This window comes from Platalea leucorodia (assembly GCF_965183815.1).
Source record: "Platalea leucorodia genome assembly, chromosome: 1".
Classification (NCBI taxonomy): Eukaryota; Metazoa; Chordata; class Aves; order Pelecaniformes; family Threskiornithidae; genus Platalea; species Platalea leucorodia.
The window spans coordinates 113,914,975-113,939,700 of record NC_138823.1 but is presented as its reverse complement, the minus strand read 5'-3'; the positions used below and the strand labels follow the sequence as shown (position 1 = coordinate 113,939,700).

Sequence of the window (24,726 nt, the reverse complement as noted above, 5' to 3'; positions counted from 1 at the left end):
GACACACGTCTTGCAGTTTTCTTCATCAAACCTATGGTTCAGATTGCTTCTGTGAATAAACGTCGCAGGGTTTGACCAACGCAATGCAGTACGTACCTACAGGCAGTTAATCTCTGAGAGACACTGATTCTCATGAGCGAGGATCTCTGAAATACAATCACCCCTGCTGCAAGATTTCTGAATGATGAATGCTTGGGTATTGGTCTTTGCCCCTTATTGGGGCTCTGGCCCCAGTCAAGGCGCTTCAGCTGACAACCAGGTTTGTGTCCCATGAGTGTAAGCAAATGGCAAAAGATTGTAAAGTAATAAGAGGGTGTGTGTGAGAGACTGCAGTTAATTCCTTCAAATTGGTCTGTTTTGTTCACCTCTATGACACTTCGGAGGTTGTTTTGAAGGACTTATGAGACGCATGACAGCAGTTTAAAGATCTAGATCTACATCTTTCCTTTGCTGTTATTTGTGTATATCCAGTCTATTTTTATGTGAGGGCGTGCAGAAGGAAAGCGGGTGGGTTGTATCATCTGGGGCTGTTGTGCAGAAAGTAGGTAAAATTTTAAGAAGATATCACTAACTGCTCTCATACATACTGAGAAAGAGTTATGGTGCTGATATACCTTCAGAAATTTATATACATAGAAACATTAATACTTTCAGCTGTATATAAATATAGCCTTCGGTCTTCCTTTTTATTCTTTTAAATCCAGTATTACCTGAACAATATCTTCCAATTAAACTAACTGTTCTGCAGTCCCAGTAATGTCCCCCCTAAGGGAATGTGTTTTAGTGTGCTTGCCTAGGTATTGACTTTCCTACCACTTCATTTTATTCTAAAGAATAAGGAAACTCAGTGCTTGATTTAATTTAAAAAAAAATATTAAATATTAGCTGTCAGAAAGAGATACATCAGTTTTTTCAAACCTATATAGATATCTAATATTCACCCTGTTCTTTAAGATTTGCTGCCAACAACTATAACATTTCTTTTAAAAACCCATATATTTCCTTAAAATAATTTAATGAAATTGTACATTTTTAAGTATGAAATGGAGCAGGAGGCTGTCTTTTTCAGTTCTCTTGTGTCTTTTAGCCATATAAAAGTGGTTTATCAGGCTGCAGAGATGTTTAATGTCGAGATCATTTACATTACTGAATATTATAACTGGAGCGCTTAAAAGTCATTAAAGCATGAAAATGCTTGGTCAACTATTGTCGGTGTTCTAAAGTGTGTCAGCCATTATTTCTGCAGTTCTAGTTCAACAGTGTGGAACACAAGTTCGTATGTTTCAAAGATATAAAAGAAGAGTAAAAAGCAACTTTATATAAATGGATCAATGTATGGAAATTTAAAATATAAGATTAAAAAGAAGGAATAGTATCCCACACTGGAACAATGAATACACATCAGTCCACATGTATGAATTTTTGCATAAGCATTACTTGGAAGACTTTTTTTTTTTTCTCTTTTAAGTTTTCCATCTGCAAAGTTACCAATCACCAAGCACAGGAGGAATAAGCTTTATCCTTCATGGAAGAAAGAACTAAAGCACTAAAGCCAGTTCAAAAATGTGACATTTTTTTCACTCACTGAAGAGATGGTCATTTTATTAGTGCTTATGTTAATTACCAACCCTGAAAGGGCTTGAGTTACTGGGCTATGACAGTGTGGTATTTTTAGATGTGGACAAGTTATTTTTAGGAATTTTAATAACTCCTTCTGCTCTGCAAAATTAATCTCAAGGCACTTTTACAGAATGTCTATTAGAAATCATCCCGATAAATTAGTTTAAAGTTCCTGTAGCTGAAGCAGCTTTTCTGTTTTCTCATGGCGTAGCCAGCAAATTTCATCACACAGTGTATTAAGGCTGTAGGAACCAGCAAGTCAGGCACCACAGTGCCTAGCTGCCAGAAGCTTGGCTCCTAGCTGGAGATGTGGGGTGTCATTACTCTTGAGGCTTTTTTTAGAGGGTAAGTTCCTGTAAAATCCAAAGAACTCAGTACTCTACTTTTTAAAAAACAAAAAAAACAAAAACATTTTTGCTTCCTATTTACATTGTGACCTAGTAGTTAGAGAACTGGCATAGGCAAAGCCAAGATTTTGGCTGCAAGGCCCTCCTCCTCAAAAGGGGATTTACATCAAGTTGCCAGGAGAGTGCCTTGACCTCCTTGACCAGGCTAACTGAAGTGGCGGGGTTGGGAGGTCTCCAGCCCAAAGAAATGTCAGATTTGTGAGGCCACATGGAAAGAAAGCAAGAGGAAATCCTGGTGGTTAGTGTTGAAAGGAGGGTTTCTGGATGCCAAGTTCCAGCTTCATACTTTGTTTATATGTTTTACCCACCTCCTTAGGAAAATGGTAATCTTTTGCAACAAGGCTGGGCAAAGCTGTACTTTTGCAGCTGTGTCAACCAACAGATAGTTCTGCATTTCATTTTTTAACCTGTAATCTAAAGTTGCCAGTCAAAATATCCAGTCTAGTTTCAGGGATCCTTAAAAGCAGGAATTTGAGGACCTAAATGTGAATTGGCTCTTCTGGGGAATGAAGTCATTCACCACGGATGAAGTTACCATATTTCATTGGCTTAGAAGCGGGATGGAAAGCGAGCAGAGAAATCTTGACTGTGGCATTCCAGTCAAGTCAACTGCCTGGCAGGGAACTGATCTTAAACGTCTCATACCTGTCTAGGCCCTCAGGGAGGATTAGGCTTCCAGGTTTGGAAACATGAGGTCAAAGGGATTAGTGTTGAGTTAATAAAAACTTGAATTCAATATGTGAATTCTCTTGGGGCACCTGATCCTGCAAAATACTGCAGCTTCCCTTAAATTAATGTGTACTAAAAGTCATCTTGATTTGGGAGATCAACATCAAAACCTGTCTTTCTTTTGTCCAACCTCTATTGATCTTAAAAAGCTAATATTACAAGGTAGGGTTACAGGAAAGGAAAGGGACAACACCAAGGCATTTTATCTATAATTGATTTACGAGTCAAACTCTGTGCCCACGAGCATAGCAAGCTCTAGCTAAAGCGTGTGCCTGTTCTGTTGATAGACTCAGTGTAGTCAGTGCCCATCCGATTCAGATGGGTCTTGTGCAAGGAGGATTGATGTAAACTCATACCGCTGAATTTCATAGTATCATTCATCACAGCACTGTAAAGAAGGACAGGAAAAATCCTGGAAAAGATACTTATTCTCAAAGAATCAGTCAGATTTTTCTCAGCTCTTCCCTGTTTAAAAAAAAAAAAAAAAAAAAGAAACAGTTTTCAGTGGATGTGTTTTAAAAATATCATTGCTTACATTTGGACTGTGGAAGCAGATACAAATGATGCCATGTATTTCTATGATTCAGAAATAATTTTTGTCCTATGAAAATAATAATTGAAATCTGCCTCTGCGCTGTCAGATTCTGGAAAATGGTTGATCAAAGCTGTGGGGTGCCTCTTTGTGCTTTTTTCCTTCACAAATGACACTTTGCAATCTAAAGATGGGAAGCGATTGCCCTGAAGTGGTAGGCAGTTGGCTTAGGTGATTGTTGTAGGTCCCTTCCAACTGAGCTGAGCTGAGCTGAGCTGAGCTGAGCTGAGCTGAGCTATGCTATGCTATGCTATGCTATGCTATGCTATGCTATGCTATGCTATGCTATGCTATGCTATGCTATTCCATTCCATTCCATTCCATTCCATTCCATTCCATTCCAATTCTATTCTAAAAATAAAAACCAAGATGGAAGCCCATGTAAACAGCAGAAATGAGATAGTCTCATTCATGTTGAGCAAGTAAAATGGGGTATACTTATCCCTATTATTAATATTCATTAAGGAATTAATATTGCCTGCAGCCTTCCACTGAAGCTAACAGAATCATGTACCCGTTGTACTGGTCTCTCTCAAAACAGAAGACACGTTCAGTTGTGTGGCTCCCTTTTCTCATCACACACAGACACTATAGATGTGGCTGTCTGTGTGGCTGTCTGCTTTTAGGGCATTTGGAAACCATATTCAATGAGTTCCAGACCTGTAAGATGGGTCAGACATCTATTTAGTCTCTGTTCTGTTCTTAATGGGAAGGATTTAATTCAATTGTATTGTGCAATTTGGGGAAGACAACTTCATTTAAATCTAACCTTTTGTGGGATTGTTTGACCGAGGCAATCTAAACTTTGAGAGTATATTTGTCTTTAAAACCTCTTAAATAATTTCTAGTGGTTGCTTGTGGTTGTTTATTTAGTTGTATTCAGTGTTGTATAAACACTGAGTAGAAATTCAGTTTAGACTCTTTGATCCAGATAAATAGATATAAACTATTTAAGAAATAACCTTTCCTCACATATCTAACATTCAGAAATGGCTGACTGGTTTTATAAATATTTATCAGTATATGCTTTTACCTTTAATAAACCACAGTGCTATTGCGTCACTGAAAAGACCTCAAATTGGTTGGCTATTGATATACCTCCAGCCTTTAGAGCAGTTGTACTAATTTAAGCCTTATAGGTTCTGTGTCAACAGACTTATTCTACAACCTTCAGTCTCCTCTAGTTTAGAAAGTAGTATGCATATAGAAAGGCAAAAATGGGAATGAAGTTGTGTTGCAGGAGACATTATCTTTTCAGTACTTTGTTCTATCCACTGAGCCGTTTCAGTTGATGAGTGTTTTCTGTAATATGTGTATACTCCACTGTACCATCTCACACTTCTTTTATTTACCGGTGAATAAGATCTATGGTTTGTGTGGTGTGATATGAAGGAGAACTCCTGAAAGATAAAGCCTGTTGTCAAAACGAGCTAGGGGACATCTGCAACCAGGAGAGGTGGCAAGCTCTCCGAACATGCTTTCCATATAGCGGTGATCTCAGCGGCACTGAGGTGGAGGCCGCACCTTATGCAGCCCTCTACCCATCGTTTCTAGCCTCCAGAAATCAGTGTGTTTCTGGTGTTTTGAAAAAGCTGTATGTAACCTCATTTAGGGTAGGATTGCCATCTGTCTTCCAGATCAGTGGAAAAGTGGAAGTATTTAGTGACCCTCAGAGTCTGGAGAACACCTGGGTCCTGCCTTCATTAGAAGTGCTAAGGTGCTAATGACCACACTGTAATGGTCTGTGGAGGCATTTTAACATGGTAAAGTAGGTATAAAATAAGCCAGGGTTTCCCAATGGTAGCCAGCTAAATTGAGGTAATAAGTATCACAGGGCACAAAGTGAGGAAAAAGGTGCAGGTCAGATGATTTATGTTAGCTAACTCCAGCTATTTTTCTTAGACACGTTCACTGTAATCGAATAAATGGCGGTTCTAGATTTAGTTACACAAAGATGTAGCTAGGCTACTGAATTTTCACTAGAAAGTATTATGCTGTGAATTGTTACTAAATTAGTTGTACTTATATCAGAGGTATCCAATAACTAGAACACTCTGCTCTCTCTCCCATTTTTGGCTTCCTTAAGTGCCGTTTCCCACCCATGTGGCTTTCAGCCCCCTATACTACAGACAGCTTTGCACCTTTGAAATTATTTGGGGTTGGTTGTGCATATAGAATCATAGAGTTGTTAAGGTTGGAAAAGGCCCTTAAGATCATTGAGTCCAACCATTAACCTATCACTGCCAAGTCCACCACTAAACCGTGTCCTCAAGCACCGCATCTACCCATCTTTTAAATACCTCCAGGGATGGAGACTCAACCACTTCCCTGGGCAGCCTGTTCCAATGCCTGACTGCCCTTTCAGTGAAGAATTTTTTCCCTAATATCCAACCTAAACTTCCCCTGGCGCAGCTTGAGGCTGTTTCCTCTCATCCTATCGCTTGTTACTTGGGAGAAGAGACCGACCCCCACCTCGCTACAACCTCCTTTCAGGGAGTTGTAGAGAGCAATAAAGTCTCCCCTCAGCCTCCTCTTCTCCAAACTAAACAACCCCAGCTCCCTCAGCCGCTCCTCCTAAGACTTGTGCTCTAGACCCTTTCTTTGGACACGCTCCGGCACCTCGATGTCCTTCTTGTAGTGAGGGGCCCAAAACTGAACACGGTACTTGAGGTGCGGCCTCACCAGTGCCGAGTACAGGAGCACTATGATACCCACTTGACAACTGCAGGGAATTCTTTTTTCGCCCAGATAAAAAGCGCTCAGGTTTGAAATTGAACACTTTCCTTTTAGATTGATTGTAGCACGTAGAACCTTTCCTTGCTTTGACTGTTTAAACCGAGAGAAATAAAACCAGCATGTTGGTAGATGGAAATGCTGCCTACCCTGTTCTTGCTGGGATATAGGCCTACGCTGTGTCTTTTTAACGTAGCTAAATAACATCCAGGCACTTTGCAGCATATGGAAATTGGTCCATGAACATGAACAATGGATGAATACTACGACCTGGAAATTTCCAAACCGTGCAAACTTCCCTAAGTCTAGACTTAAGTGTATAGTGACGTTTCTGCTTCTCGTTGTACATTCAGTGATTATTGAAGAAAGAGAGTCTGAGAGATTATTACACTTCCTTTGTAAAGATGATGGGAAAATATATCAATTCTTTTTATTGCCACAATAATTGTAAAATCAATCACATTACGTATTATTGTTATCTCTTCAGCTTTTATATTTGTAAGACAGAGCAACACTACAAAGTTAATACAGCAACCATCCATCAATGCAAGCTTTCATTCTCATGACAGTTTATTTCTTGGAAATGAGAAGGGGAAAACAAACAACGCACAAGCCCTAGAAAAGCTGGAGAGAAGATCACCCAGAAGTTCCACAGCTGTGTCAGAAGCTTCTTGTCTTAATGCCCCTTTTTCTCCCTCCTTATAGGCAGTACTTTCAGTGGTATTTTTCTCTTTCCTTTTCAACCTGATGTTTTCTCAGTTCTTTGCGTTGGCCTGTCCTGCTATTCCTAAGTGTCTGATGTACATATGTTTGGATGCAGAATTTGGAGCAGTGAAACTTCCACCTTCCCAAGTGCCAAAGGTGGAAGACAATGACTCAAAATATTGAACCAGAAAAAATATTTCATGGCCATGGGCCACAGATTCAGATGGCTGGCATTGGCAGTGGTGAAGGATTGAGTCCAAATAGCTGCTCATGCCCACCTTTGCCTTTGTCCTCTCTTTGTACGCTGGTGTCAGGACTGTTTTGGCCTGTAGACCCAAGTACGGTTCTGTTGAGGCACTGCTGACTTGAGACACACGGCCAGTCCCCAGGCTCTGTTGTAGATGTCTCCTTAGGCACAAGAACACTCAGTGTTTGGAAAGACATGTTTGGCCCCGTTCTGAGGCATTTCGGTCTACCAGCAGGATCCTCTGGGACACTGAAACGGTGACGGCACCATGAAGTTCCCATGGGATGGTGCATGCACTCTGTGTTTCACGTTTCTCTCCATCAAAGGCCCCTTGGCCTCATACTTGGCTCATACTTCTTCAGCATATACTGTAGGAGCCAAACAGGGTGTATGGACTTTTGGACTTCTGGTCATTTCTGCTGCACTGACCGTACAAAGCAGACAATATGGAGGGAGAGGTAAACAACAGAGGAACTAGAGAGGAAGTGAAGCCTGAGAAGAGAAATTACGAGATCCCAGTCTAGGTGCGATGCCTCGAGGCTATTGATTCAGGTGGCAACAAGTAGTAGAAGAGACCAGCAGAAAGCTCACCTATCCTCAAGCTGGAGAAAGTGCACTTGTAACGAATCAATTGGAGAAGAGGGGGATTTGTGCTTCTTTAGGCAGTGCAGTGTTTCAAAATTACATCTTTACATCAAGATGTAAAGCTTTATACTTAAAGCTTTGCCAGATTTCTGCCTATCCCCCCCTAGGTTTACCATACAGAATATGTATCTTCATGGTTCTTTCCCTTCTGCAGTGTCCCTTCAGCTACACTGAACCTCATATCTGAAGTAATTTTGCATTGTCTCAACTCCCAGAAGAGGCACTTACCCTGCAGCTTCCATCTCTGCCTATTTTGTTTGTGGCATTCCCTGAATCAATACCTCTGACTTCTGTTTAAAAACCTGTGCTTCTTCCCAGAATTTGTGCATTTCAAAAATGACCTCTAACATTCTTTTACCAACCCACCTTTGAGGAAGCAGGTGGTGTGCTCTGAGGGCTCAGCGGAGTCTGTGTGCAGCTGAACCCATCTGGCACTGGAGAATGCTAGCCTGTATTGTTTACTCAGGGCAATTAGCAAGCAGACTATCTGGGGGTATCACCATCAAAAGTTTACCCTCTTTCTTCATCTTCTTTATGTTACCCATGCATTCAAACTCTATACAATCAATGCAGCAAGATGTAAATGATGTTCAAAACAAATTCCCTGCCCAGTGATGCATAGAAATGAAGCACGCCCTGATGACAAAAAAATCAGTGTTGCAGTAGAGCCCACAGTGGCACAAAAATACAAAAGAAAGCATCCTAGAAGGTAATTTCACAAAGGTTTTGTTCAGAATTCAGAATTTGAAACATTACCTTACCATGCTTCATGCTGCTCCCTACTGGACTGCATATGATTAACTTAAATATTTATTGGCAGCTGGTGATTCTCTTAGCCTGTAGCCACTAGGCTCAGATGAAATACATAATCTGCCTGGGCTAGTACCTACACAGGAGCCTCTGTTTTGTGTTTTTCAGTACTGTTGCACTCCTGGCAGGAAAGAAGGGAGTTTTGCACTAAAGGTGATCAGGTTCCACTAACTTAACATGGAGAAATAAAGACAAGGGTTACACGCCTGTGCTTTTTGGAAGAGAAAGTCCTGAGTTTGCTGAGCAGAACCCAACACTTTCTCCCCTGAAAATTTTTGTTTTTGTGTTCAGGGAAAAATTTATCCTGACTGTAATTCATAAGTCAATGGGACAACACTGACAGTGAGCCTGAATCCCAAACAAGCTGTGCTGCAAGTATCACAAGTGCTTACGTAGCTATGTCAGCTAATGCCCTATACAAATTCAGCAGTCCCACAAGGGCCTTTGGTAAATTGAAATAAAATATGGTAGCTGGAGTTTTCCATGTGTAAGAACCAGTTACGAAAGAGCTCATCCAAAGGGATGCCAGAGCCAGAGGAGAAAACTCCTTCCAGAGTGCTTTTGTAAGTAAAGAAATTGGGATTTGTGTCTAGCTTGTCATTTCATCAATTAACTCTGGGCTTCCACACATAGTTTTTCTGCCCCTTTTCAGATTGTTCTGGGAAGAGCACAAGTATGGTTTTAGCCTCTTGCTTCCCAACAACACTTGAGAGAGGCCTCTTTAGCCCTGTTCATTTGAATCTAATGTAAAGTTTTCTTACATGCTCACTTTTCACACACCCCTGCTGCCAGCAACAGTGTAAGGCTAAATATTTACAAAGAAGAGCTTTTTCTTGACTAGTTATCTCCTAAAACTTTAACACTTTTTTATTTTACACAAGTTGTTTAACTTTGCAGAGGGTAGAGAAATATTACAAGTTTGTTTAAATTTGCTGAAGTTTGTTGCTTTGTTTTTATTCACTTTTTTTCCTTTTTTTTCCTCCTCAACAGTTACTTAATGTAAATGATTATGGGGATAGCTCTCTTTCTACTTTAGTGTTTGAATTCCTGTGCATCTCTTCCTATGCAATTTTTAAAAAGTGTCAAAGACAGGAGAACATTGCAAATGTAACTTTGTGCTTTTATAATTTGAAAAATGAGCAATATTTACATAGGGAAGAAACTACAGGAGCTTGTATTGTTCATTTAGTGTTGGTTGAAGTTGAGGAATACCATATGAAATTGAATATTTTTGGTGTACTTTCAGAGCATCAGTCATGACTAGACCTGTGTAAATCCTAATTCAAAACAACACAATATTCAAAATCAGACTTTTTTCCCCCCACTTCAGTTTTAATCCATGAACGTGAATTTTGTAGGCAATTTTTCTGACAGCACAACTTTTGTTGGCATTTTATGAGTTTTTCCAGCCTTTCTGCTTGTCAGTAGCAATTTTAGAGAAAGCTTTTCAAAGCAAATTTCCAAATATGGGGGAAAGTTATCTACTGTTCCTTCTTTTTCTTTTTTCAAATGGTCGAATCTGGCGTTTATGTTCACTTGGTCTGGTTTTACTCGGTTGCAGAGAGGGATGGAGGGGCTGGACTATACTATACTCTCACTGAGCCTTTTAACGTTTTAAGTGTGGCACTCATGAAGCCTGGTTTCTTCTGTGTCAGAGCTGAGGATCTCTTTAGATTCTTTGTTGTCTAATAATAGTGGAGAGGTTATGTTGCTGTGATTTCCTCAATGGAGGTTCAGTCATGTACATTGGCCATTTATTGTCATGCAACCTATGCAAACTTAATGTTTTAGGAAACCCTTTGACATCGTTTGAAATTGACTGATAGTTTCATTGGTCTCTAGACATGGACAGACAGTTTGAATCAGCCTTGTTTTCTTAGGCAATGATGTTTAAAAGATATCATTTAGGCTAAAACTAATCATGTTTTTTGGTTTCTTGTTATTCTTCCCTCGAAAGGCCTTTGATTATTCTGTGAATTCCCCAGTTAGTCAGAATTGCTGTCTCAAGGGAAAACTAAACAAGAATGGTTTTTTTGGGTCCTTTTAGATCCAGTTAATTCCATACAAGAATATGACTCCATTGTTAAGTTGAAGGATTTTTGAGGGATGAGTGAAGTCTGCTGGGAAACATGAGGGTTTTCATACCCCAAACCTACAAAGTCTTCCTGTTCTGGTCAGAGACCTGCATCTTCTCCTGACAGTACCGCTACAGTCTAGAACCCAGCTTGTGTTAACTCATGGTTACAAAAATGCCTTTGTAGGCTGAAAGCCATGTGATAATGATGTGTGTTTCCCCCACTTGCCATTCCAGGTTCAAAATGCATATTTAAGTTCTTAAAACTTAAGTTTTAACTTTTCTTAAGTTCTTTTCTTGTCATCTTAGAATAATTCTTCACTTGCAGTGATTCATATCAGTATCACTGCATTTAGCCAGTGCTTGACTGAACAACTTTATCCTCACTGAGGTAAGTGGTGGCTTAATTATGGTGTCTTGCATTCTGGTTTGCCACAAATGTAGATGAGATCTTTTCAGTGTTCATATTAAATTGGAGGAGTTTGTTATGTAAAACAAATACAGGCAGACTCTCTGTAGCTTGAGCTCTAGCTTTGATTGTGTTTTACAGTGGGACAGAGTGCGTAAACATCATTCCAGATGCTCATCCAAATAAGAGCGTGGATGCTGTTCAGGTCTGCCATTGCCACCTCTGACTCGAAGTGTTTATGAGTTGGTGTGCTTAGCATGTGGTATGGCAGGGGAGGTTGGAATGATGACCACTGGTAGCATAAATTGGACAAAACTGGGAAAAGGCAGGCTGGATATGCCTTCAAAAGTTTTGGTCTGTTAGGTGAAGAATAAAATGATGTTTGGTAATTCAGCAACTTGCACAAATTTCTTATTCACTGTAATGCTCCGCATGATTGTTTTGAAACAACTGGCTGTCCCGATACACGTCCCTTCCCTTTCCCTTACCTTTCCTCTGATGCTACCACTCTGTTGCCGTTTGACACGGTATTTGTGAAGCTTTCCCTCTCCATTACTGGACAGAAGGTCCTCAGAAGCTTTTTAGCTAGAGTGCACCTCTCGGCATCCCTGTTGTGGCCAACTAAGTGCTATATCATCTAAGGAAGTGGATGGCAAAATAAAATGGCTTTGGACAGCTTCAGTATCTGTTTGTCCCGTTTTACATTATTGATGTTGTTGTGCAATCATATTGACATAAGGCAGAAATAGGCTTCAGGAAGGTCAAGCAAAGCAAATCACTGAGATGCTGCTAGTGAAATTTCAACTAGTCATGGTGAAACCGAAACTGAGGGTGAGGGAAGAAAATAGGAAGGAAAGGGAAGGATAGGCAGAAACAAGATAGTATTGGTGCCAAGACTTAAAGCTAATCCATATTTATTGTGCCTGTTTAGCAATATTTGAGGAATGAAAACCCAGAAAAGTATGAAAACATTTATTTGCAAAAGGATCATTTGGGAGCTAATACTTCCTTCAGTCAAAGCCTGAGGCAGGAAGGTATTTGGGTATTGCAGTAGTGAGTACAGTTGAAGTGTTCAGTGCCTCTACAGCAGGAAAGTGAAGCTAATTGATCTGCAGATATCTGCAACGCAATGACACTCGTACATGGCATGTGGAATCCAACAGCGCATGCAGGGAATGGATATGGGAGACACGTGCCCTTGTAAACACGGTAATAATATGCATAGAAGTTTATTTTAATAAATGATCTTTACAAGTTTCCTGTTGTTCTTTGTTGCATCTTTTTCTTATTATCACTATTCAAAGACATTTTTAGTGCTGTTCCTCTTTCTAACCTTGGGTTATTTCAAACAGATGTTTTTGAAGTGCTTGCTTTGTGTTCCATTGAATGCGTGCAGGAAATCTCAGTCGATTTTTTTTTTTTCACTCTTACATCAACAGCCATGAATGAAAAGTGTTTCCTACAATTTACCATTTTGTCAGCTGCACACAATTTTCTTTTCACAATTTTTAGTGCAAACTTTGCATTGTTTCATTTCTACCTGCTAATCTGTTTCGTAGTACAATGAACAAGCCATCAATTTCAAAAGTTTCTTTTCCTCAAAGAGGTCATTTCCCAATCATGGTCTCCAAATTTGGCTAATTGCACTTTTGACCCATCAGGTTGCTGAATATGTATGCCATGGAATCTTGAGGGTTTTCCATAACATTTGCAGTTGGTAAGTTGTACCAGCTGAAGCAGCCATTCTAACTCCTTTTTATGGCTCAGTAAAGGCGAGGTGAGTTATTGCAATTAAAACAAGGAGGTAAGATTCCACCAGGTAAATGTGCATGATGTATTCTTAGAATGGACTTCTTGGGATGCTTGCATGGCCTTTTTGAGTTCATCTCTAAATAGGACATGTAGTCTTGGAGAAAAGAGCGTGGCTCAGAAATTTGCTTTCACCTGATTTTACTCTAACCATCAGTGCTGCAGTGGCCAGATTGTGGTTTTGGGATAAGTCCAGTTCCTGTGCATATGAGCAAGCATACAGGTTTGAAAGGCTAGTAGCGATTAGCCACAGTACCCCTGGATCTATTAGCCAGGCTGGTAATTAAGGTAGACAAGGAAGCAGTCTGCTGTGCAAAGACCAAACTACCAGGGTGTCAATAAAGACCACTGTGTGAAGAACTGTTCCGAATCATTTGCATTCCAAAAAAACATGGCTAGGACCCTATCTCAACTATTTTTTGCTACAATTTGTGGCTTGGCAAGCTCCAGCTTTCATTTTGTAATTGCCTCTTCTTGCCATTTCTCTCCAAAGACTATGGTTCTCCTGATAGTGCCCAGGTTGTTAGAAATTCCTGGCATGGCAAATATCTAGCTCAACACCTTCCTCATGTGCAGCTGAAAGTTGGCAACGGCCTTGGTTTTCCAGCCTTTAGCAAAAGACAAGGGAATGTTTACTGCTGACTTTGGGAATGCTTCCCTCAAAATAATTAAGCGTACCAGGAATGGGCTTGTTTTGTAGAAGTATAGACTGGCTACTTCGCAGCCACCAAGAAGGGAATGATTTTGCAGTTTAATGCAAACTTTGTGGGCTTTAGGAGAACAACAGCTTGCTTTTAACAATATTTGTTAAAAGGGTGAATTGTATATTGAGAAAAGGCATATGAAATATCTGAGCAAACAAATGCACATGCTAATATTACCAGAGAAGCGTGGTGAACTCCTGAACTTTCAGAGTGATTTCTTCAGGCTACAAAAAGTGCATAGCAGAGGTTTAATATGGTGATAAGTAAAATTTTAGTACAGACTCAGCTAATTTTTCTCATTTTTAGACCAGCAAATCAGCTGCGTAAATAACGTCAATCAATTAGCTCTGTAATATTCCTGGCGAGTATGTTGTCCTGAATGGAAATCAGAGGCAGAAAAGTGAGGATCCACATCTTAAATGTGTCTAAAAGCCTCAGTGCCTGGGTATCCAAAATTTACCAAGGAAGGGTATAAGCCTTTAAACATAAAGGAAATCATTGAAGTTTTTAACCAGAAATCTGAGTATTTGCCATTTATGCCAATGTAGAATAAAACAAAATCTGAAATGTCTTCTCAATGAGTTACCTCTGATCACAGCAAAAATTAAAGTTAGCAGCTGTGTAAAATGTATTGTTCATGAGAAAATGCTTCATGAATGCAGCCTTGTATATAGCATGAAATCTTTGGGCTAGTATCAGCTGTCCTGTCTCTAATGGGGTGAATGATGATGACTTCATGAGCACGCAGCTGCCTTAGGGATCTTGAGGAACTTAAGGGTCCGTTCGAGTAAGCAGAAGTTTGCCAAACCCAAACCCAGCAAAGAGCATTGAGGTCATATGGGAATTTGCCATTGATCTGTGCCTGTCTCTTGCCATAGCTGATGGGATAGAACTGAGATGTAGTCTTTGCCTGGGTGTTGGGAAGTGCCGATGGCTGAAGGTGGTCTGAAAGGAAGCAGCCTGGGAACCACTTCTCCTGCCTTTGCTTACGGGGCATTTCTGAAGACCAGGCAGGGACATATTCCTGCCTGAACTTCACACTGCATGTGGACTTTGATCTGCGCTTGCCTAACTGCCCTGTGGGTTCCTAAAGGCTGCTCTGGAACCTAATTGATTTTAGCAACTTGAAAGAATGAGTTAATTGCAGACTTTCTGCCTGTGGATATTTTAATGTTAACAGATGGGGGAGAACTAAGGTTACAATGAAATATTTTGAAATTATCTGTTGAACTTCTCCCTGATCTCTGCAGCGAGCGTTAAGTAAAGAGCCAGTGTGGAGTGCTGACATTCAGATCTGCACAAAGCAATCTGCTAGCATCATTTGGAAGAATGACCTTGTTCAAGGACCCAGAAATGTGATAATTGTGGTTTCAAAGAAAAAGATTCAGTCTGTATAAAACAAAGGGGAATGCGTCATTGGATGCATCAACACTGAACTGACAGTATGTGTTAGTTGCCTCAGATGCAAATTTAGGTGGTTCATTTCAGGTACCTATTTTTGAAGATGCAAATTAAAAATTGTTAGATTTGTGGCTGACACGTTATAACTGAGGTTGTTTTTTATAAAAGGCACCAGTGATTTGGAAAGGCTTCATTCCAGGAGACTTCATTTGCTGTCTTTGGATCTCATTTCCAACAAATTCAGTGATCCTATGGTTTCCTCAAAAAATTAATTCATGCTAGCATCCCAAAAAGAAAAAGTCTGCCAAAAGGAAAGCTTACTTAAACACCAGTTAGAAGATGGCTAGTTGTTAAAACAGAATATAGCAGCATTTCCTTCTCTCCCACATCTGAAATTTACCCTCATTCAGCCCTCAGTTTATTCGGTGGCAAAGAGTCATCTCACCTGTCTGAAACCACAATGACTGCCTAAGCTCATCTTTTAGCTCATTTCTGTCATTAGTGGGGGAAGGAAGGCACATCAAAAAGGCAGTGTGCCATTTCCTGAGGAAATATATGACAGGCAGCTTTTGAAGGTGACTCCTCCTGGCTGTCCATCTCCAGTGACTTCCATGAGCATCTGTCTGCCTGATTTCTGTGAAAGGTTAGTTCTAGGTGAGGTGGTTAACTTGCATGAAAAAAGACTCATGACGAAGACTTCTAATGATCTGATCACCAAAGACTCCGACATCAAAATTTTACCCATGTTAAGGCTTTTTACTGCTTATGCTTTTCTGACTCAATTCCCAAAGTTCAGCACCCAAAAATGGGGAGGGTGTTTGCACATAAGAAGAGAGTGCGCCCTTTAGAAGTTTTCAGTGGCAGGAGATGGAGACAAGAGTAATTGAAAGGACTTGGCGCTGAGGAATTGCTTAGGCTGTTGTTTTATTGAAAATCCTCCAGTAAGCCAAAGTTTGCTAATGTTTTGGGCACAGGACTTCCCTTCCTATAATAGGCATGAAGGAATTTATGACTGTGAAGTGAAAATACAAACTATGTATGATTTCACTTATAGCTGGCTAATGTGGTCAAAAGCTTATTTGAGTTAAGGTGAGTTGAAAGAAGCTGTTAGCTGTCCTGCCAAGGCCACTGAACTTTTCATTGTTGCATTTTGATGCTTCTAAATAATACAAAATTAATTGATTACTTCAATTTTTTTTTTTTTTTTTTTTTTAATTCAAAGGAAGAAGGATATTTCAGGAAACATGAGGAAGGCAAAACAATTACGTGGGAAATTGCTTGTAATTTCTTCTGATGAATAATGCCAGTGTAGCAATGCTCTGTGTTTCAGTGATTGCTCCTTGCAAACACATGTTTTTTTCTTCCTGTGGCTGTTGCCACTTGCAGTTTTCTATACAAAGCAGTGACAGAAGATAACTATCCAGCCTAATACAAATCTATTGGGTCACAGGCTACCAGTTACTTTATTTTCAGTTGTGTTTTGAGGATTACTGCTGGAGCTGGCTTTTCTAGATTGTGGCTTTTCCTCAGTGGTTCACACGTGCTATGTATGCAGAGCCTTAGACTAAAATGTGGCAGACTGTGGAATGAATCATACCTGCTGACTGTTGTGAAAAGACATGGTGAGCTCCTGGATTGCTTTCTGTCTGTGCTGTACCCCTCCCACCAACCCACTGTTTGAATGGAGCATCAAAGGGGCTGCTATGCAAACTGTGGAGGCATCTGTCCACCCAGCTGATTGAAACCACTGCGCACGTGCATTATGCCGCATAACCGCGTGCAGTCCGCTCTGGATGCTTTTGAGCAGTGTTAAATACTTTGTGCGTTTGCTTTGCAGTTTCTTTACACCCTAGCAGGCACTCGGATACCGTCATGGGGCATCTGACAGACCTTCTATGCGCTCGCTGCTTAGCGGGTCTGCACATGCTCTCTAACTCTGATATGTCCCCAGCATATCAGATTTACTGAGTTCGTACATTATCGTGAGATAGCAGATGCACACCTATTTCTGTGTTGAAATTGAGTAAAAATATAGTTCACTGCACAGTGAACATCTGTTTCTCAAACTTATTCATTAATTTCCTACCAGTAATTATGGTGGTTTTCCAGAGGAGGGTAAGGAATGTACTGTAGATCAGAAGGCAGGGTTTTGTCTTTCAGTTCAGCAGATGTTTATCTTTCCAGCCTGTAGAAGCAACCCTTGGTCTTTTTCTGTGCGTAAACTGAAGCTGGCATTTATGCAATCAGGTCTACTTCTGATTATTATTTTGTTAATTCTATTTATTTATTTTGATGTTCTTAAAAAAGCAATTTGAGCTGGCTATCAAAAGAATGTTATCGCAAATGAGTTGTCTTTGAAATCATCCTCTTGGGTTTTCATTATATAAGGGTAATTTGACTAACAAAAGCCACATAAACACAGACTGATAGCAGAAGGTGCCTCTTATTCATGCCCCCAGAGTCAGTGACAAGGATTTGCTGAAGCTGAAAGTGTTCCTCACTAGTGTCTAAATGTAATGATGTTCTTTTTGTCTGCAGAAGACTCATGAAGGACCTTATTGTAACTGGGATCAATCTTATTGTGTGCCAGTTGTTGCTCGTGAACCTCTGTGGTGAACAGGACCGTGAATAGTGTTCCGTACTGAAGTTAATTCTGACAATATTGTGGGGAAAATTTTGTGTATCTAAGCATTAATCATGGCAAGATTATTAGAAATTGTTTCTTATATGAATGTAGAAGCTTTCATTCTTATCCAATATGCAATTGCAACACGTTTTACAAGTATGCCCACTTGCATTGAAAGTTGGTGACGTTTGAGACTGAAGGAAATGCCTGAACAGCACAGTTACTTCACAAGAATAGGGAGAGGCCATGAGAGCAAACCTCATTTCTTACAGAATGTGTTACAGCATCCTTTATGTTTACAGGGAACCCCCACGCTGTTTGCTCATGGAGTGCAGTGTCAGAATTACACTGAATGCAATGGGTTATTGTCTGCTTAAGGAAACTTCGAAGTAAATTTAAAAAGTTGATTCCAAAGCTTTGGAAACTTGAGGAATAGCAAGAACAGATTCTCTCCTGGGATATGAAACTGGCATTCAGGATATGAAACGCGATGCTTTGTTGCTACATACACACGTTTTTGTCAGGCGTCCATAAAATTCAGTTCTCTGTACAAAACTTTCTTGTACCATATGTTCTTGGTACATCGGTAAAACCTGGTACATCAGTAAAACTCTCACAAAAGAGTTGAGAAGTGACATTCTCATGTATAGCTTTAGCTCTGGTATGATTTAGTGTTAGGAAAAGGTTTTCTCTATTTGTGTGCATGGACTACGTACATCTTTGAAAGGAACTAAGAATGCCACATCTTTTCTGGGGTTATTGCAGCAGGAAGCCAGTAGCTCATTTTAGCTAGCCGTGTCACTATTAGCGAGAGTGGGAGAAGTTCTAATGTTGCTCAAATCTCTTAAAGTTTGTCAGAACATTTTCATATTTTGCAGGAAGATAAATCAAAAGGCTCTTTTGGTGAGGTGTGGACCATACCTGCCTTCCGCTCCTCCTCAGGTGGGAGACAGGAAACTTTGAATAATTTCTTCCAACCCATCTCTGTAGCGAACTTTTGAACTCGCAACCCAGGCAAATAATCCACTCATGAGGATTTTCTGGTCTAGGCTACAAGTCCCTTCTCCCACCGAGCTGTTCTTTAGGACTGAGCTATCGAAGATGATTCCCTCAGTCTGTCACCTGAGCTCTGGGATCTCCAGTTTCAGTGTGTGTTAAAAGGGACCAAGCAGCAATCACTTCAGCCCAGGGTTCCCCTCTCTGGTGAGGGCCTTCGCTACGTGGACAGGGCTTCGTTTTGATAAGGCGTTCCACTGCAGGCTTTCTTAATGAAACTTGTGTCAGACTTAGCAGAGGCTTTTGAGTAGCTTTTGATCTCATAGTGACAATTGATGAAAGAACATTGTCTCAAGAGAGTACTTAACCAGCTCTAGCAGTGCTGTGTTCAATAGCTTGCCCTCTTTTCCCAGCTGTAATAAAAAAATGTCTGTGCTTTCTACAAACCTCACCTATTAGGTAGTAGGCTATCATGGTTGAAACAACATATTAATCGGGTTGAGCTGTCAATATCAAACTGTTTAGCTGTTAATATCAAGAGTAAAACAGGGATAAATATTCCATCCTTGGTAATCTGTGATGATATTAGAATTTTTTTTTATTTTTTTTTTAATTTTTCATGTGCATTCCAATGGTATGAGGATGATTCTCAGAGGAAAAGATTGAGTTGTACTGTTGGAAACATGCTAGTGAATCACAGTCAATAAAGCTTTGAAAATAAATGCAGGGACTAGCCACGCAGCTTTGCCGACTTTACACCAGTTGGAGGAACTTGCCCCAAGTATTCAGACAACACGTGTGCTTTGCATGTTAATTGAAGCTGACTGGTATCCAGACTGCGGTGGTGTTAATCTTCTCTGCAGTGATATGTAATGCTATTTTTAAAAAAAAATCGACAGCATAAAAGCAAGCCCTCTAGCTAAGGAGATAAATATTTGTACACAGATACTGTTTTATTTATAACAGAGAGGAGAATGCTTGGAGCGGTTACTCAGAAATTTTACATTTCAAGAACACGCTGAAAACAGCCTCACTTTTTCCTGTTACTCAGTTTGGATCTGGAGTGGCTGTGGGTCTTGGAGCTGTGTAACTTCCATGGACTTAGTTCAGCTGCCCGGTTTCTAGACATTTGCTTTCTATCTTCCTGAATCTTATGAGAGCTAGTACTTTAGGGAAACGTTAAAAAAAGCAGGAGCGGGGCTGCGGAACAGCGTACGCTCTGGATAACCTCTCACCTTCACCGAGAACCCTGCCCACCTGCTTTACACAAATGTATTGCTCTGCTGAATTCAGTGGGATCATTTGCAGATACTCTCAGGGTTTTTTTACAGTGGGTGCATACAGATATTTTCCTTGGAAGGGCAGTGCGGGAGGCCGTATTCCGGAATTGGCCCTTTTCCAAGATTGTACACCTACTTGTGGGGTCAGAGGAAGTTAAAATGCATTGCATTGCTCAGGACTAGGCGTTTTCTTTGGAAAGTTAAGGGATTATTCTGAGGACTAAAATGTGAAATAACTGTGCATAGAACAAAGGTTCTCAGACTTTTTCCATAATATTTGGCACATGTTCACAGAGAATTTGCAGACTGGAAGAATAGCTTCCCTTGGAAATCTCATTAAGAAAGGCATTAGCTATATCTTAATATAATTAAACAACTAGATTTAAAGCTAATACTGTGTGACCAACCAGTTCTTTGTAACTGCTGTGCTCATGACCATAATCTGAGAAACTTTTGGCTGACCTACAGCCTGGCTCACTTGTGGCATGTGCCATGGTCTTAAGACAGCTTAATATTAGAAATGGTTAACACCTCCCTTCTGGCCTGGGATCTCCTTATGCAGAGGAACTGGCTGCTTCTCCTACAGCCAGCGCCATGGGCTCCAGTGGAACTAGGTCTGATAGATCTGTGCAAATTTTTAGTTCTGAACTTGAAAAGAAAAGGAGGGGGAAGAAAAAGAAACAATGAAAATTTAGGTTTTGATCAGTCTATAATGAACTTTTTAGAACAGAACAAAACATGATTTGGTTGAAAAAAGCATTTTGTTCATACAAAACAGACAGTTACAATAAAAGCAAAGTAAATGATGAACTGGGTTCCTTAAATTGATTGTGATAATTATATCAGTATGTTTCATTCAGTCGGTAGCCTGACAGACTCAGCATTTTCCTGTGGAACGGTACATGTGGCTGAACCCTACTCGCTTGCTGCAATGACTAGTCTATGGGGTAAAGATAGGAAGGTCAGCATCTTGCCCTCTGCTTCCCTTGCTTTAATACAAGCTCCTAAAAATAAAGCATGTTTAAAAGTTTGTGGTAATGTTTTTGTTTCAGTCAAAATGATTTGGTGAATTTGATTGAATTCCGGAATTACTTCAGCCACTGTGAAACAGAATTTTTCAGCTAATAAATTTGCCTGGATGCCCTTCAGTGGGACAGCCTGGCCTTAACTTTATGATTGCATTTAGGACTATTTAGAAAAAATAGAGATACATGGAATGCATTAAAGGCAAACTGTCACCGGGTTCTTATTTAGTAAAGGTAACTGGCAGCAGCTGCTGTGACTCAATGAATCAGAAATAGTTATAGATAATGGATGGTAAGACAAAGACAATGTCATTTTTTTTCACATGAGAGCGGCTGATCGTGTGACAAGGGTTTATTATAACAACTGTACTTCTGTTTTTCCAAATGATTGATGCACGCAGTACTCTGCATAATCTTCTTCGATGATGAATGTTGGTGCCATGAAGCAACCGTTACTCACTGTGCTATTATTGAACATGAATTTTGAATGACTTGTGGCATAGAGCTGCCAGGTACTTAAATCAATGAAATAAAAGTCAGGAAGAGCCAAAGATAATGTTCCTCCTGCAATATTAACTCCTGTGGCTTGTATACAAACCATGTTTCTGGTAACTAGTTAAGGGGTCACATCTCTGGACTCCCCATATACGGGATGAAGGAAGGAGGAGGCATATGAATCAATGCTTACTGTTTGGACGTGAAAGTTGTTTTGTTTTTTCCTCTTCCTCCCCTCCTGCATTGGCAAGAAAAGCTGGGAGTGGGTAGGAGGGATCAATGGTTTGGCTCTAGGGAGGAGGTGAATTCATCTTCCATGTGTGCTGCCCGAGGCTGGATCAACCTGAAAGGTGGTGGAGCACCTTTCCTAGCTCTGCTCATCAAACACAGCGTTGCTGCTCACACCTGGTGGTGCAGTTACACAGAAGAGGGGTATGGGAGCACCGAGCCGTGCTGCTTCTTCCATGGGGCTGAGGTTGCTCCACGGATTTCCCCAGCTGGGTTCCAGGATTGGAGGGAAACGTGCTGGCATAGTTGAATGCTCTCCGCCTGGCTTACAGAGATGAGAAGAGTTGTGTTCAGTGTATTTGTACATCACTGACCTTCCCATCTCCGTTCTCACAGCAGGAATGAAGTATTGAGCAATACTTTTGTTTTTCAACTGCCGACAAGCAGATGAGTTAATCCTCCCGGAGATAGAGGGTCCACCTCTTGCTCAAGATTCTTTGTAATGCTAAATATGTAGCTGTGTGTCAGCAGTACCACTGTCAGTAGGAGTGGCATTTGTGTGACCTAGCCAGAGGAACAATCGATATTTTGTATGATTTTTATTCTCCAGAGCCTCACTGTTTATGTAGGGAAAGCGAGGGTGAAGAAACCCAGCTGCAAAGAGCTGTTTGTGCAATGCACGCAGGCAGACTGCCTGCTCCTCAGCTCTGCCATGAGATACAGCCCCATGGAGACGTGATTCCTCCTGAAAGCACTGATGCCACTGGGGCATTGTGACAGCAAGGGAATACAGATACACAATTCATTTTAAGAACTTCATGTACATGTCTACTGTAGGAGGTTGGGCTCCCACTACGGTTAATAAAGTGAGAGCAGGCACTTATATGGGGCTCTAGCTCTGAATTGGAAAAGGTTCTTTTTCTCCATAGACTATAGAAAAAAGCTGAGGAAAAGTAGTCTCCTAAGTAGAAGACAAATTTTAGATGACATGACTACTCTTCTACATCTTTGCATCTTGAATAGGACAAATTAACAACTTGTGATTTCTGCTACACTGTTAAATGTATATTTGAATGTTTATTTAACTGCTGTTTAACAAGGATGAAGACATTCACAAAAATGTTTTAACGTGTCAATTCTTTATCCCCTTGTCCATTTTAAAGAAATGGTAATTTTCTTTATCTAATTGTAAGCATGTATATTCTTGGAATGTTTAAAATATTTACATTTTACTCTCTACTTTTGCATTTTCTTCTCTTTCTTCCCTTTTTTGCTTTTCTAATTTACCACAGAAAGTAGAGTGAAGGAGAGGAAAAGACAAAAGAAAATTGCGCAAATATAATAATTGTCTTTGACACAGGAGACATTTTCTGCACAATTTTTTGTTTTCAGAAAGTCTATTTCCCCCCCAGTAATAATTATAACCTGATAAAAAAACTTCCATGAGTTGTTTAATATAGATGGGATAGTCTAAGGCTGACCTCCTGATCTAATGAAAATCATAGCATTTCCTAACCTTGTATAGTATTTCTGCAATAGTGTTTCTAAATATACTCTAATAAAATTTTGCATAAGTGTACACCAGTCATCATAAATGGCTGACTTTTTGTCAACAGATACTACTCAAGAAGTTACTTCCTTTCTTATGGCTGGAACGAAATTGCCGTCTCTTAGCTCCTGTGTTAAATTCCAAGTGATTTCTATTTTAACTTATTTCAGTATGAGTAGGGGACAGTCATAACTCACTGACTTATTTGAGATTCAATATAACGTGATGTTTGCCTGGCATCATTGTGACTGATCTTTGAAAAGTGATTTTTGTTGATTTCTTGTATTCGGCTTAAAGAACCTCGTAGACTTCCAAAAGTTTTTACCTGCCAATCATGTATGCTAAGTCTCACGCTGGATCCAGTTTTGAACTGACACTCACTCTCAGACCTATTTCTCTTTGTACTAATCAGATTTCTGTTTTCCTTGTCTCTAGGTTGCGGTCTTTGGTAAAGCAGTTAGAGAGAGGGGAAGCTTCAGTTGTAGACCTAAAGAAGAATTTGGAATATGCTGCGACTGTTCTTGAGTCAGTGTACATTGACGAAACTAGGTGAGTTCACTACAGGCATCAGCACTCATATCTAGTACCAATGACACAAAATCGTAATTTACAGGTCATTTGGGAAGTTTGTTTTAGCCAAGATTTATTAGTCATAGACAATATGTTTTTAATCATTAAAATATTGTAGTCTGTGTAGAGCAGATCTTCAGTCCTAGGTTTAAAAGCTGCTTTAAGTTTCCTGGGGCGGGGGAGAAGATCAAAAGCAATCATAAATTTAATATATATTCTCTTGGAGAAATGTTTTCATAATAATTATGTCCCACTTTTTCTGAAAGTTTCTAAATTCCTGCTCCTCTATTACTTTTGAATAGTGTTAAGTCTTTTCACTTGTATCAAGTCTTTGAAATTAAAAATATTTTTACTCTGGATCATGATAGAGGTAGACTGGTAAGACGGTGCAGAGGAGTTCCCCGCTCTGTTATATGCCATTTCCCCAGTGCTAAATGCACTTGTAGGTTCACCTCAGATGACCAGAATGGGAAAGGAGAGGACTGTGTAATACTAACTGGGAAATTAGACATGACCGTAAATGAGCTCTGAAGGGCAGAAAGGTCAGGAGTATTGACAAGCTGAAGGTGAGAAGTGAGTGGATGATGATGTAGTTGTGCTTCAGAAGGCTGATACTTCTTCATTGTTGGCCTAGTAGCAAGTTTCACAATCTGACATTTAACTATACAAGAGAATAAACAATCTGTTGAAGACTTGCACAATTGTGTTCCATTAGGGCTGACAAACCAAAGACTTTTAACAACTGCTTTAATTAAAATATATGTGAGCTTCTTTTTTATTAACAGTGTTGCAATGCTCTCCAAAGAAGTCTGTTTATCCATCTTTTTCCTCCCCCTTCTAGGCGTTTACTGGATACAGAAGATGAGCTTAGTGACATCCAGTCGGACTCTGTGCCCTCGGAGGTCCGGGACTGGTTGGCTTCTACCTTCACACGGCAAATGGGGATGATGCTCAAAAGGACGGAGGAAAAACCCCGGTTCAGGAGTATTGTCCATGCAGTACAAGCTGGGATATTTGTGGAAAGGTAAAAGGGCATGTAATTACTTAGTTCTAACAGCTGCCCAGGTACTGC

General features: G+C 40.2%; 1 protein-coding gene across 3 annotated transcripts in view; it reads left to right on the top strand.

The window, feature by feature from the left end:
• The window catches only part of PDE1C (phosphodiesterase 1C), a gene marked incomplete at both ends in the record, with an annotated part of 326,875 nt that overhangs the window by 214,953 nt on the left and 87,196 nt on the right, over nt 1–24,726 (top strand). For all 3 annotated transcript variants that reach the window (XM_082320990.1, XM_082320989.1, XM_082320991.1), the window contains 2 exons: nt 23,520–23,633; nt 24,496–24,678. In XM_082320990.1, the coding sequence (XP_082177116.1) occupies nt 23,520–23,633; nt 24,496–24,678 (297 nt within the window). The remainder of the gene's footprint in view (nt 1–23,519; nt 23,634–24,495; nt 24,679–24,726) is intronic.